The sequence below is a fragment of the Adiantum capillus-veneris genome, chromosome 24, assembly GCF_014529385.1.
Source record: "Adiantum capillus-veneris isolate H3 chromosome 24, ASM1452938v2, whole genome shotgun sequence".
Classification (NCBI taxonomy): Eukaryota; Viridiplantae; Streptophyta; class Polypodiopsida; order Polypodiales; family Pteridaceae; genus Adiantum; species Adiantum capillus-veneris.
In genome coordinates, this window is record NC_140954.1 from 86774431 (window position 1) to 86788737 (window position 14307).

Here is a 14307-nt window from a genome sequence, read left to right on the forward strand (position 1 = left end):
GCCCGTGCACCGTAGCATGGCCACCTCCAATCCTGTTAGAGGTGTCCTCCAACATGTTGAAGTCCCCACCAACACACCACTGCTCTGCATGCGGCAAAGACTTAACAACATGAGACCAAAATTCTGCTCGTGCACTTGCCACATTGGATGCATATATGTTCATGAAACCCATGAGGAAACCTTGAACATGCATAGTAATCCACTGAGCTCTGCCTGGCACAATAATACCTTTTCCCACAATGCCTCTATATCTCCCGGCCCGGACCTTTTTAGGTTATGCGGGAGGTGTGATGAGGGAGTCGTTGAATATCTCCCGACTCGGACCTTTTTAGGTTATGCGGGAGGTGTGATGAGGAAGTCGTTGAATATCTCTCGGCCCGGACCTTGTTAGGTTATGCGGGAGGAGTGCTCATCGGCGGCTTTATGTTTCTATGTCTTGTAACATGCATATGTGAGCATTTGTGTTGCATTGTGATGTGCCAACTACTGAATATTCCTAATTGGATAAGATTGCCTAGGTATGTAATTTTAGTGCACCAAGACACTCGTGGAAGATCAGTACGGTCTGGGTGTGATGGCTAATTTTACTACGTCGGAATATCAAGAGTTCCGATCTGGACGAAAGGAGAAGCTAACTCCTTGATCAAAAGAGCCAAAAGGAGAAGCTAACTCCTTAACAAAAAGAGCAAACTGATTGTCCCTCAGAAATTTTTGAGCTAACTTGAGTTGTTTTGTAGATATGCTATAATCGCAGACGATTGCTCTCTTTCAAGAAGGGAAGATGTAACAAACTGCTAACGTGTCAAAGCCCTGAAGAAGGGAGCCAACTTGAGGATGCCGGCCGAGGAGCCTAAACCCTAAGAAGAACAAGTAACAGAAGAAGAAGTCCCACCAACGTATGGGGACCCCGTCCGATGGGGCCCCAAGTGACATAAAGGAAATAAATCAAGACCCACACACACACACACACACACACACACACAAGAAATTGTGTAGCTGTTGATGATGTGGTAAATTTTTGAAAATTACATTGGTTGATGATGTGGCAGGCTGTACGGATTTTCGTAAATTACGTTGGCAGCTTTTCGGCATTTCTTTTGGACCAAAAGCTTTTGAGTTTGAAGGCTTTTCATGTAAAACTGCTTTTGGGGCCTAAGGCCTTTAAATATGAGGCTAGGGCTCATTCTCTGGCATGCTTCCTGGAGAAGGTGCAGAGTCGAGAGTACCGGCTTGTATTGTGTTGATGCAATATAAAGAAATACTGAAAGGGGCGCCAAGGTTTGGGGCCAATACTCTTTGGGGTAAAATTCCGCCACTCCGTGTCGCGTGTCGTCTCTCTCTCTCTTAAGTTGTTATTGAAGTGCTAAAAGTCTGTTCAGTCTGTTCTTTTCTATTGGCACTTGGTGCCCGTCTTGTGACAGACACCCTCACTTCGCATCTGTCGAATATAGCCCAGAGCTTCTTGGCCCTACCCAAGTTTGGCATATCCCGCAATCGGTGCATTCCAAGAGACGACATCCCGGACAGGAAGCTCCTCAAGCACAATCACGTTTGGCATACATGTCGACCAAGGCAGTGCCAAGCACCATGTTTTCTTTCAACAACCCCTGACTAACAATATCATCATGAATTCTTTTACCCTGTGTTGGACATATCTTGTAATCAATGTCGTCGACGATGACCTGTTGCACTCTGTCAAGTCCACTGCACTTGACATACATGCTAACTAACGTCTTGCCTAAGTATGTGTTCTTTTCAAGACACCCATTATGACAAATAGCACCATGTATTTTATTGCCTTGACACAAATCCTTCTCCTTAGCAGTCTTTAAGTGAGCTCACAAAATAAAGACTTATTCTCTTCCCCTCCATGTTTGCTCGTGTAGCGGATATTGCTGCTTTCTTGGCGTTTCTCTATGTTCACAAAATCAACTCTGTGCGTGCGTGCACGTGCTTGTGGTCGCAACTCGATGCGTGCAGTGTCGTTGCTCAACCTACGCATGCAGTAAGGATATAGATGTGTGCGGGGATAAGAAGAGGAAAATGGAGTTGCCCTTCTATCACCAAGTGTAGTAGATTGGTTAACCTAATTTTATCGAGAGTATGAATGAGGTCTTAAGCTCAATACTCATCACATACATCTTTTAGGTCTCTTTGGATTGCTCCCACAACATTCAAAATCTTTCTTCTCTTCTTCTTCTTCTTCTCTCTCTCTCTCTCTCTCTCTCTCTCTCTCTCTCTCTCTCTCTCTCTCTCTCTCTCTCTCTCAGTTTCCTTGAATTATCAATGAATCCTTAGTATTAAAAACTCTCTCTTGCTTTCTTTCCTTGAATTTTCTTTGAATCCTTAGGTTCAAATCTCTCTCTCCCCCCCCCCCCCCCCCCCCCCCAACCCAATCAACCAAGTAGTTGCACGACTCTGTCTCTTCCTTTCATGGCGCCCACACACTTGCAATAAATGCACACACTTGCATCCACCCGTGCGCGCGCACACACACATCATGCACGAAAGCAGGAGTGCATAGTAAGTTACGAACATAGGCGGTGTTGCTAAAGCATGCATCGATGACCGTCAGCATCATGGGCATCACTTATACTGAGAGCATATGGAGGGAATATAGTTGGAACTTGGAGGTTAGAGTGTGTGTACACACACACACACACACACACACACACACACACACACGCACACACACACTTTTTTTTGTAAATCAATTTGATTTATCTGTCTGTGGGAAACCTCAAAGAGAGGAAAACCCACCAAAAAGATGTACAAGGAGAGGAACACAACAGTGTTTGGCCGTACAAAATATCTAAAAGCATTCATAAGAAAGCTGATGTATCTCTGCCGTGATATCACCAACTTCCAAGGCAAACCGCAAAGACTGCCGAAGGGTAATCTTGAAGAAAGGTAGTGGATCTCCATTAATGCGATGGAACATATAGCCATTACGCTGTCGCCACAGGCTCCAGTACGCCCAAAACCTGACCCACATGAAGAAGGCTGCAAAGCACTGCAACGCCGGCGAGAAGATACCAAAAACCGCTTATGGAAGACCGTCGTGGGAAAACGTAGCCGCATACACGTAGATACCGTGCGAAGGAAGTCTCGAGTGACACAGCAATCCCACAAGAGGTGGCATATATCCTCCTCGGCAGATAAGCAACGGACACACGATGAAGGGCGGATACGGCGCATCCTAAGAAAGGTACTGTCACAAAGTGATGACGTGGCGGACAACAGAAACCCTAATTTCTGCCAAAAACCCTAAAATTCTTGCAAACCCTAATTTTTGCCAAAAACCCTAAATTCCGGAAATCGCGGAGGCGGATTATTAATTTTTTTTTTTTTTTTTGGAAAATGATGAGCGACGCGAATTTTGCTTTTGCTTTTAAAAAAAAAAGAAAAGAGAAAAGACTCTAAGAGAGAGAACTGATGCTTTTGATTTTAAAAGCTTTTGGGGCTCTGCTTTTGGGCATCCCTTGTAACCTTTAAATTAGTGGTGAGAGCCTCACTTCTCAGAGCATCGGACGCAGAGTCTGAGAGTGAAACCCTAAGCGCTCTCTTGTACTTTGATGATTGATTAATATAAAAAGAAATACCGAAAGGGGCGCCAGTCTTTGGGGCCAATATCTCTAGGCACGGAACTCCGCCGTGCCAGTGCAAATCTATTGTGATCTGTGAATTGTTTTGAAGTGGTCATTTGGTGCTGTCGCGGTTGATTCTTGACTTGGAGTGTCCAAGTCTGTTACAGGTACCCACTGGGAGCACACCAAGTAAACACCGCCAAAGAAACAAACGCTCTTTCAACGGCGTGCGCGTGCGCACACACACACACACACTTTTTTTTGTAAATCAATTTGATTTATCTATCTATGGGAAACCTCAAAGAGAGGAAAACCCACCAAAAAGATTTACAAGGAAAGGAACACAACAGTGTTCGGCTTGTACAAAATATCTAAAAGCATTCATACGAAAGCTGATGTATCTCTGCCGTGATATCACCAACTTCCAAGGCGAACCGCAAAGACTGCCAAAGGGAAATCTTGAAGAAAGGTAGGGGATCTGTATGAATGCGATGGAACATATAGCCATTATGCAGTCGCCACAGGCTCCAATACGCCCAAAACCTGACCCACATGAAGGTTTATATGAACTTGTGTGTGAGAGAGAGAGAGAGAGAGAGAGAGAGAGAGAGAGAGAGAGAGAGAGAGAGAGTCTTTTTTCTTTTGTTTGGTTTTCGCCTGGGGTTTGTGTGAGAGTCTATGTATGTGTCAGTTTGCTGACATGTGGGTGTCTACGAGTGCGTGCGTGAGGAATGTATGTTTGTGTAGGTTTGGGTGTGTGTGTGTTGTGTGTTCATGAATGGCTTAGCGGTGCGCTTGTGCTTCACACTCAAGATGGAGCCTCCCCAAGTCGCTTGATTGGAGTTGTCGTCGACTGCTTTGCAGACTTTCTTCTCTCCACTGGTTCGGTCGTCTGGCAGTGTGCTTCTCAGATCTCACCTCCCCGACATTGTCTCATGTTCCTTCGACTTGCTATTGGTTGCTTGACAACAAGCCTCACAAGCAACCTACGACTTCTTTGTTGCTCGGCCTGTCTCTGCCTTGTGTAGTTGTAGCTCTCTCCAGTGTACGCATGTGCTACACTTGGAGGACTCTTCGCTCGACATTTTGAGGTGCCTATCTTCCAAAGGCTTCTGTGGATACCTTCTCCTCTCCACTCTCCACCTTTTCCAGGGCACTTTTACCCTCATTAAGAGGGCTTTTTTCCCAGGTTATATAGTTGTTTAGTCATGATCTTGGGTGGATTGCAAGCTCTATGCCTCTGGGCAGCCTTGTATTTTGGCCTATGGCTGTTATGTTTCAGTTTTTTCAGGTTTTGATGGGCCTCAGTTATTCACAAGTTCTATGCCTATGGGCAGCTTTGTACTTTGCCTCTGGGTGGTTGTGTCAAATTTATCATAGGTGGTCAAAGTAATAGAGAAACAAGGATGTGCTTCCTCTCTCACACACACACACACACACACACACACAGATTGAATTATCGTCCACGGAGGTCAGATATGACGTATGGGACCGAAAACAAAATATTGAGAAGGGTTCCTTCTAAGTGAAGGGGTTGTCAGATACATCTCAATTAAGGACCGAGGGTCTAACAAGGGGTGGGAGAAAAAGAGAAGAAAATATGAAAACCTAAAGAGGGGTGGGCAAGGGGGAAGCCGGTTTGAGGGTTCGGAACTCTTGGATAATGGCTTACCTTCTCAATAAATTGCCCATTTTCTTGCCGTGCACGCTTCTCGCATCTTTTGTAATTCTGCCTTCTTCTGTTTGAGTTGGACAGGTGTAAGGTCTTCTGCAAACCAAACTTTAGTGTCCTTGAGAAGCTTCGATTGCTCAAGGAGTTTGATTCGGCCCGCCTTGGTCTTGAAAGTAAGGATTGCATGGTTGGTGCGATGCTCGTGTGTAAGAGAGGTAATTGTTGTTGAATCCGATTGTATCATGTGGGTTGTTGTTTGGATGCGAGCAAGGGACTCTAGGAACTTGAGGTCCCCCTCCCCTTTCCAATCACTTAGAACATTGAGGAAAATATTCTCATGTCTTTGTCGCTCGCGTAGCGTGGACGCCACATGAGCTTCAACCTTGTTAGAGATGACCTCTTGCACTTGATTCTTGATAGCCTTTGTGAGGGTGGTTTCTACTTCTGTCTTTGTTTTGTTGAGCTTGGCTTCCATGTGTTCTATCTCTTCCTTCTTGCCGTTCTCCATTGTGGTGAGCCTCGCCTCGATGGCAACGATTCTCTTGTTTCAGCTCGTTGTTCTCCTTGCGGAGTCTTTCGACTTCATTTTGGAAGCGAGCAGTGCTATTCATCTTTGGATGTGTTGCCACAATCCCGACAAAGGTGAGTTTGCCGCAGGACGAAGCCCGAGTGGGTATGCTTGTGTGCTTGTAGCTTCCTATGGTGGGACTCGTGACAATGCTGTTAGAGCCCAATAATCACTTCGGGGCCAGACAGTCGCGGGTTCAGGTCCGGGTTGGAGAGCAGAGAGTCGCGGGTTCAGGTCGGGGATGGAGAGTAGAAGGCAGAGAGTAGTGCAGAGAGTCACGGGCTCAAGGCAGAGGTCGCGAGCAGGTGCTGTGCTAGTTAGGGGCAGGGCTTATGCATTGGCGCCCCTCCCACAAGAAAGGCGGCCTTCGCCCGGGGGAGGCTAAGGGAAGCTTTGGAGAGGACGACGTAGACAGAGAGAACTAGGGCTAGGGTTATATATATATATATATATATATATATATAGAGAGAGAGAGAGAGAGAGAGAGAGAGAGAGAGAGAGAGAGAGAGAGAGAGAGAGAGAGAGAGAGAGAGAGACTTGGCTGGCGTGAACTCTAATGACTAAAACCCTTGCTTTGTCGAAACCCTATCGTGTCGAATCCCTACTACCTAACGAAGCCCTAGCCATGGCCAACCTGCACACTGCTTGCCCATCCGCCTTTACTGCTCGCATGCAACTTGTGTCCGCCACTACACCTGCTTCACAAACCGCTGTTGCATCGTCCGAGCATTGTCCTTCCCCGCCTTCGTCTCTGCGCCCTACATTGTTGCCACAGCCACAGCTACTCACGCTACCCTTCTGCCCGTCTTTTGCTGGACTATCCGATGCTTGCCCTCCTGCCCATTGCCTGTCCACATCCCGCCTTGTAAGCCCGCTGCCGCTTAGTTAGCTTGCCTAACATACTCACCCACACATACACATGAACACTTCCTTAGCCACATTTATCCACGCATTTCTACGCACTGAAGCGCACAACCGCCCGAGTGAGTACTCACACAAAATAGCGCGAGCATGCACACACACACACTCTCTCTCTCTCTCTCTCACACACACACACACACACACACACACACACACACACACACACACACTCTATCACATGTTTTGTGGGCTCAGAGGGGTGAGGTGGGAGGGGTTTGTGGGGAGTGTCGGGAGAGGGAATCTGTTGCCTCTCGAGGGGTCTTCTCTCTCAAGTATTACAGTGCCGTCATTCGTTATCTCAGATGATTTAGAGCACAGGATTGGTGACCGTATTGAGGTTCTCTCTTGAAGAAGGATTGTCGGTTGCTTGGTCGGATGTTCCTAGGCTCGTGTCAGCGTCCGGGAGTGGCTCAAGTGCATTCTAGTTGGTTCGGATGAAGGGACAATGGAGGACATAATCTTACTCGACAGAGATACTTTCATTGCTATTTTCTCATGAGGATTTTGCATTAGCTGCTTTTGAGGACAGATGCCAGGTTCCAAAGGTTCTTGCAAAAATAGCTTTTATAGAGTTGCTTGCACAGTTTTGGTTGCCAAACATGTTGAGGCAGATGGGTTCTATCTTTGGCATACCATTCACGTGTTCAGTACAGATGCAAACATCTTTGTCATCTATAAAGGTGGCTACTACCCCTTCCAAAGGCTTTCCACATACGATCACTTTTGAGTGGAAAGCGGTGCTACACTTGCAGAGGATTGTGGTTACGGGTAGACCGAACCAATGCCTTGATGTGATGAGATGGGACGTGGTGATAGAAGGCGACAACAGAGGCGCACTGGTTGTAGGAGGAGACAGCCTCACAACCGTAGCAGGCCTGAGACAGACAGGTAGACAAGACACAAACATCCTATCCTTGTTTACAGATGGGTAGTAAGACAGAGGTTGGCAAAGGCAGAGCAGCCCCAGATAGAGCTCGAGGAGAGATTACCAGATCGAGATTGAGAGGAGTAGTTGGACAGAGGGATAGAGCATGAGGACCAGCAGTGGATGGTAACTCAGGAGCAGCTTGAGTTGCCCCAGGATAGGCGAGTGAAGTAGGTTTTAGATCTCTTGGAGATTTAGTCACAAGTGCCCCTTATAGTAGGCACTTTTGAGGGGGAGTAGGAGAGTGAGTCTTCTCAATCTGCAGGGGATTTTAACTATTCCGCAGGTTTTACATCACAAGCAAATGTCCCGTTATCAAAGATTTTGCCTGCAGAGTTCTTTGTGTTGGTCCATGGAGATTTCTAGATGCCTCTTTGAGAAGTGGGCCACTATGTGTCAACATCATTTTAGTGCAGTTTTTAGGTACACACCACATTTTCCTTGGTCCAAAGAGAGCTCCCATGATCAGATTCAAAGTCCAGGCAGGTTTTACATGAGGACTCCTTTTGGACGAGGGAGGCTGTTTAAGCTATTATACAAGAGCAGACAATGGTTAAGATCAACTACTTTATGGATATCAGACGACAGCATTGGACTTTGTGGTTTTCGCTACATTGCCTGAGGTGGACAAAGCTTTGGGCTTATTTGTGTAGACTTTGATGACAATCCAATTTGATTAGAGTATCTTTATCCCTGGATGTATCCTGTGGTTTGTTATGGGCTTTTTCCCCATGATCTCTTTGTACATCTTTCAGGGTTTTCCCCATATTTCTTGTTATGCACCTATGGTCGACTTTATATAATGCAAAGGGTCAAAGCCACCTTTTATTGGAGAGAGAGAGAGAGAGAGAGAGAGAGAGAGAGGGAGAGGGAGAGAGAGGCTTTGGTGTATGTACAGGTGGGCACTTGTTCGCAGTGCTGAAGTTGCTAAAAGAATGACCAAATATATAGAACTAAGTACAATAGGTGTTTCAAAGGACTCTCAGTTCCGAGCATCCCAGATTCTGAAGGCTATTAGGATGTCTTATCCTCATGCAGAGGAAATGAAAATGGGAGGCCCCTATAATGCACGTCAAATGGGTCTGTTTGATTTTGGTTACCAACAAATGGAATTACGGTGGGAACAGATGAGGCATACAATAAGAGACAATGCATGCTTCTCTCTTGAGACTTTTCCATCTGAATTTTGCAAGTTTTTTGGAAAGGCCACAATGCCGCATCCTGGTAAGTTACACAAGCAACATTTCTACCATCAATTTTTATTGATGAAGTGGATGCATGTCTCAATCTAAACGCATGAATTTGTGCAGCATTTGCATGGTTACACTGTGAGAAAGATGAAGATTGTCACTCGGCTTTCAAAGCTAATGGGATTTTGACGAGGAGTGGTACTTATTTCGGATCCAGCCCCAAATATGTGAGGATCAGCATGGTTGATCATGATAAGGTCTTCCAGCTTTTCATAAATCGTCTTCAGAAAATGGCTGATGCTTGTCATAAAAAATATCAACTAGAGGAGTAACTGTGGACAAGTCTTACCTGGTAGCAGAGTATGAGGGCAATTTGCTACATCTTGCGTTCGCTAGTCGCTGTACTTTTAGCTTTTCTAACCAGGAATCTTGTGCTTAACCCATTGCATGCTACCTTCGCTAGATATACGCAACTTATTTGATCTGACCTTATTTTGCAAGACACCAAAGCTGTACCTTGAGTTCTTCTAACTAGGAATTTTTGTTACTGCTAATCAAATGTAGATGACCATAGGTCATTGTAATTAGTTTGATGTTTTGGCACAAGTAAGCCTAAAGATATACTAGCTGCAAAAGCCTATCTCCCCATTGTCATCAGTTAACTGCCATATGTCAGATTTTGATGTACCATGATAACGATGAGGTTCATACCTCTAAATTGTTGTGTAATGAGGCTAACACAGAAAATCAGTGTGGCAGTATGTCGGAGGTTGTACAAATTGAACTTAGTGCTTCATTCATTATGGGGCGAACCATGTAACGAGCTGGATTGAGGGGACGAGCACGTTATCCTTTCTATCAAAGTACTGTGTAGTTTTTGGGCCTCAAACATACACATACTAGGTTACGGAGGATTGCCCTCAACTACTAGTTCCGCTGATATTATATTCATTGGGTACTCAGATTCCAGGACAGAGTTTAGATCTCTCTCATTGTAAAAGGCGGATGAGGAATTCTAACGCGCGACATAGCGACTTCACAATGTTCTCGTAGCCAACCCAGCATGCAGCAAACGTTGCAACCTTGAGCGCAATTCCCTACATATAGAAAACAGCCTGAACCTCCTGCGCCCCCATCGCTGCCAGTTCCCTGCGACAGTTGCCCTTGCCGAATCGCCTCGCATCTCCTCCCTCGCTCAAGACGTTTGCCTGCAAACTTTGACACCTCCCATTCAGCTTCGAAATGGATCTCGCGTGAGTCCGTCTTTTTTCTGATTTTCCCCAGCTGGGTATCCCCTACTAGGTTAAAAGGTGCTCCTAATGGCTTCAAAAAAATTAAAAGGTGCTCTTGACTCAAAGACACCTTTAAAACTCTTTGGTACACATAAGAAATCCTTTTGATAAGAAACTAAATCCAGCTATAAAATACAATGCACAATTTATCACAATTTATGAGAGAGAGAGAGAGAGAGAGAGAGAGAGAGGTAGCATGAATTAAATTGGGCTCCAACAATACGTGCTCATACACTTCCTTCTGCATTTTTTTTGGGTAACCCTTGCCATCATCATCTTCATGCACGTGTTGCAGGTTCCCCGATGAAGGTGCATCCATGGGTTTGGTTTTGTACTCGATTCGCACACGAGTATGTGAGCTTGATTCAGGTTTGCAACAATCTTTCCATTAAGCCTAGTATCCTTGCTTACAAGATGTGATCTAAATGTTATGGGACTGCCATGCATGTTGTCTGGGCCTTTTGTACACATACGTTTAAGGCATGTACTAGAGCTTGCCTTTGCATTTGCACCTCGAGGCCTCGAGAGAGCACTTCACACGCTGTTGGCGGTTCTCAACACCTAGTGCTCCTCCAGACACCTCGAATCTGCCCCTAGTTCTCCAAAGCTTCTTCTCGCCCTTGGAGCACCCTCTCTGTAGCGCTCTTGCAAACCTCAGCCTGCCCCCTAGTACGGGCTCATGGCCCCGTGCTTTGCTACTTGGAACTCGTCATCTGTCATACAACTAGTGGAGATTGCATACCTATGCTCTGTAGCGCCCCAAGTCCCTTAACCTTCTACAACTCGGTGAGAGAGAGAGAGAGAGAGAGAGAGAGAGAGAGAGAGAGAGTGTATTAAGCTGCAGTGGTGTCTATTCATTTTCTGCCTTCGAAACTAATTATTACCCATGAGAGCCATGCATTTCAATGGATCTCCTAATTATTAGTATCTCCTAACTTATGTATCTAATTTTCATTTTCCGGAGATTGGGGAGCCCTACTAGGTTAAGAGACTAAGGCAAGACATGGTTGATGGGCTCTGGTAATCTATGCTAAATTCAAGAAAAGAGGGTGGTTTTTGCACTGCATCTGCATGTACTTCATTTTGCTGGAACTTCACAAAACTGAGTTTGGAGCAAAGTAGTAGTAAGGGCTTTGGCGGTCGGAGGAAATGAGGTTTGATTGATGTTATAGAATGCTTGATATGATGCACTTGAGTGAGCTGAATCAATGCCTTTTTGTGGGCCACACATATTGTGGACATATGGCAATGACCAACCGATGTGCCCTATGTAACACATAACAGAGTCATCTATGCTTTATTTTCCGGCACCAAGGTCTCCAGTTTATCTCTGCATGGTGCTTTCTAATGCATGCATTTTTTTTACATTTATTTATCCAATCTTAAGGATGTACGGAATCTATGTCACCATCTAAATATCCTAGCTTTATCATCTGCTTTAGAGAAAAACTAATCTTGCCGCAAAAATGATGTCTTCAAGGATGTAATTTTCAAGAAAAAATGAAGAGCATTTTTGAGAATCTTGGTACAATTGCCAACTACATCGAGCATCAGGCACTTTTCCCAATTATGCAATCTAGGAAGATGGCGGGGATAAAAGAAAATGTGTTATGGTGTGTTGTGAAGAAAGAGTTTTCTTCTCTAAAGCCCCATCATCTCTCACCTTTAAGCAAATGATTGTATGCTGTCTCAAGATCTCTCCAACTCTTTCTTCGGCATGTGTCTTTTGCCAAATGTGTTTCAACCATTGAATCTAATTCTACAAGCAATGTTCGTTTAATTGATACATTCAACCTTACAATACTGGGTAATAAAAGTTTGGGTCACTACAACTAATTTTGAGAGAGAGAGACAAAATTATGTCCAGTAGTCCCTAGACCAAGAAGAGGTCCATATGTCTTTTGATAAATTAACACTGTAAGGAGTGTAGCTTAATACTAGTTTGGTAACCTAACACGACATAAAAGTGTACTATCAAGATTTTGAAAAAAAACCTCCCAACTCATATGAGATCTATTCTTTTATAAGAATCATTTCTTGTGCTTGAAGTTAAGATACCACTAATGTGAATAATAAGCAACTTTGAAAATTCCTCACCATTTGGCCATGGTAAGCCTCCAAAGTTGATGTACCATAGCATTTTTCTCAAAACAATATTATTTTTGCAATCAATTGCATACTAAGAAGGTTGAGGATTTTTCTAGACCATACCATAATTTTTCTCATATACTTCAATGAGTTAGTGATCATACCAAGTAGTTCTTCTAGCCACACAATTTTTTTGGGACAAAGAATAAGGTTAAAAAAAGGTTACCTTTTTCTCATTTTCTTGACATCACATGAAAGATTATATAGCCATGCTTGTTGGTGCTACTAAGTGCATGTTTTCTTAGGTCGCCATGGGCCTTTACATTCATAAATAGCCATGGAACACTTCAAAAACATAATTTTTTTCCATCATTGACAATTTTGTGCATTATATGAAAGTACTAAAACAACGCATGAAAAAACTTGGCTCCACATTTTTATCTTTTCTCTCTTGGTCTCTCTCTTTTCAACTCGGTCTGAGCATGAAGTACGGCCTCCACCTCTTCAGATACTTCTCTCTTTTCCAACTTCTTGAGGAACCGGACGTGCATGTCTCGCATGATCATGCAACCGTGGTGTGCAAGGAGGCTAAGCAGGCGGCCGGGTCGAGCAGAATTTTGTAGCGGCCGTGTGCAGCCGCTCTGGGAGCCTACGACGTCTCAAAAGGAGCAACAGAGCGCATGGCGCTGTTTCTTTTTCCTCGCGCTACTCTGCAGTTGGCGATCGCCATTGTTTATTTCTTCTTTTTACACTTGGGGGCCGCCCATGGTCACAGGGTGGCCAATTTTTAAGGTTCTAAGGGTGCATACCCACCCCACGCACACACCCAGCATTCGCAGCACTAGCACCTCTTGGCATGTGCACAACTATGGATGCAGATAGGCCATAGGGATACAAGGTGCGAGTTTTTGAGAGATGCAACATGCGAAATGTTCATAAAATAGATAGGGTCTGCTGAAGATAAGCCGGTTCACGAACAATGGGGGCTCGATCAGTATCAATTTTCTAGCTTTATGATAATTTTACACCACAGGTTGATTCTTTGTTGATGCTCGATACGCTTTTTGTCTATGATCTTGGTATAGCATGCAAGGCATGCGACAAGCTGTTGCAAATTTGTTTTTTCGAGCCATGCAAGGCATGGAAGGGGTCATTAAGAACCATCGACATACAAAGGGTTGTTGATCTATTGGCTTCTAGATTAAAGGAAAGCACGGTAAATAGAGCGGTATCCTCAGTGGGTCGACAAGGTCCCCAATACAGATTTATTTAAAGCTTGTTACTAACCTCAGTGGGTCAACATGTAAGACTAGGGGAACTAGTGCCTTGGAGTCCACCTCCCAACCTCCCACTATATAGCAAGCTCCTAGCCCTTTGCCCTAGTTGGACTCCCTTTCCACACTGCCTAGTCCGGCCTTGCCCTTGTCCTGACATTACTCCCTCCTTAAGAAAGAGTTTTCGTCCTCGAAAACAAAAGGGGGAAACTTCTTCTTAAGAACACTAATGTTTTCCCAAGTGGCACCTTCCTGAGGTCGATCTTTCCACTTGATTAAAGATTGTCGACTCACATGATGACGTGTATGTGAATCATGATAGTCAAGAATTCGTTCAGGTTCATGTGGTAAGGTCGGAGGTTCAACGAAATCAACCAGAATCTGTTGGTCGATGACATTGTTGTCTCCATGTAACCGCTTACGTAAACGGCTTACATGAAACACCGGATGAATACGAGTGTGTAGGTAGCGATAATTTGTAGGCACGATCACCCACTCGCTTGAGTATTTTTAAAGACCCACAATATCGTGGAGATAGTTTAGGTGTTGGCCCAGTTTTCAGACTTTCTGAATGCTCTGGCACATGTAAAAATACTTCCTCCCCTTCCTCAAAGGTAACTTGCTGACATTTCTCGTCAGCATACTTCTTATACCGATCCTGCGCTTGTCGGACATTCTGACGAGCGAGTTTCAGCATATCCATGTGGTCTTGGAGAAAATCCTTAACCAGTTGGAGTTTTTCCGTTGCCAACCAAACCGTAACAGGTGACCTAGGGTAAAAACCATACAT

At 44.7% G+C, this 14307-nt stretch overlaps 1 protein-coding gene across 1 annotated transcript in view; it reads left to right on the forward strand.

Moving 5' to 3' along the window:
- Positions 1 to 9624, forward strand: part of LOC147426708 (tryptophan aminotransferase-related protein 1-like) — an 87222-nt gene extending 77598 nt beyond the window's left edge. Inside the window, exons 4-5 of the mRNA XM_086498451.1 lie at positions 8572 to 8897; positions 8984 to 9624. Coding sequence (XP_086354577.1) covers positions 8572 to 8897; positions 8984 to 9195 — 538 coding nt within the window. The 3' untranslated portion in view covers positions 9196 to 9624. The remainder of the gene's footprint in view (positions 1 to 8571; positions 8898 to 8983) is intronic.
- Positions 9625 to 14307: the final 4683 nt, after the last annotated feature.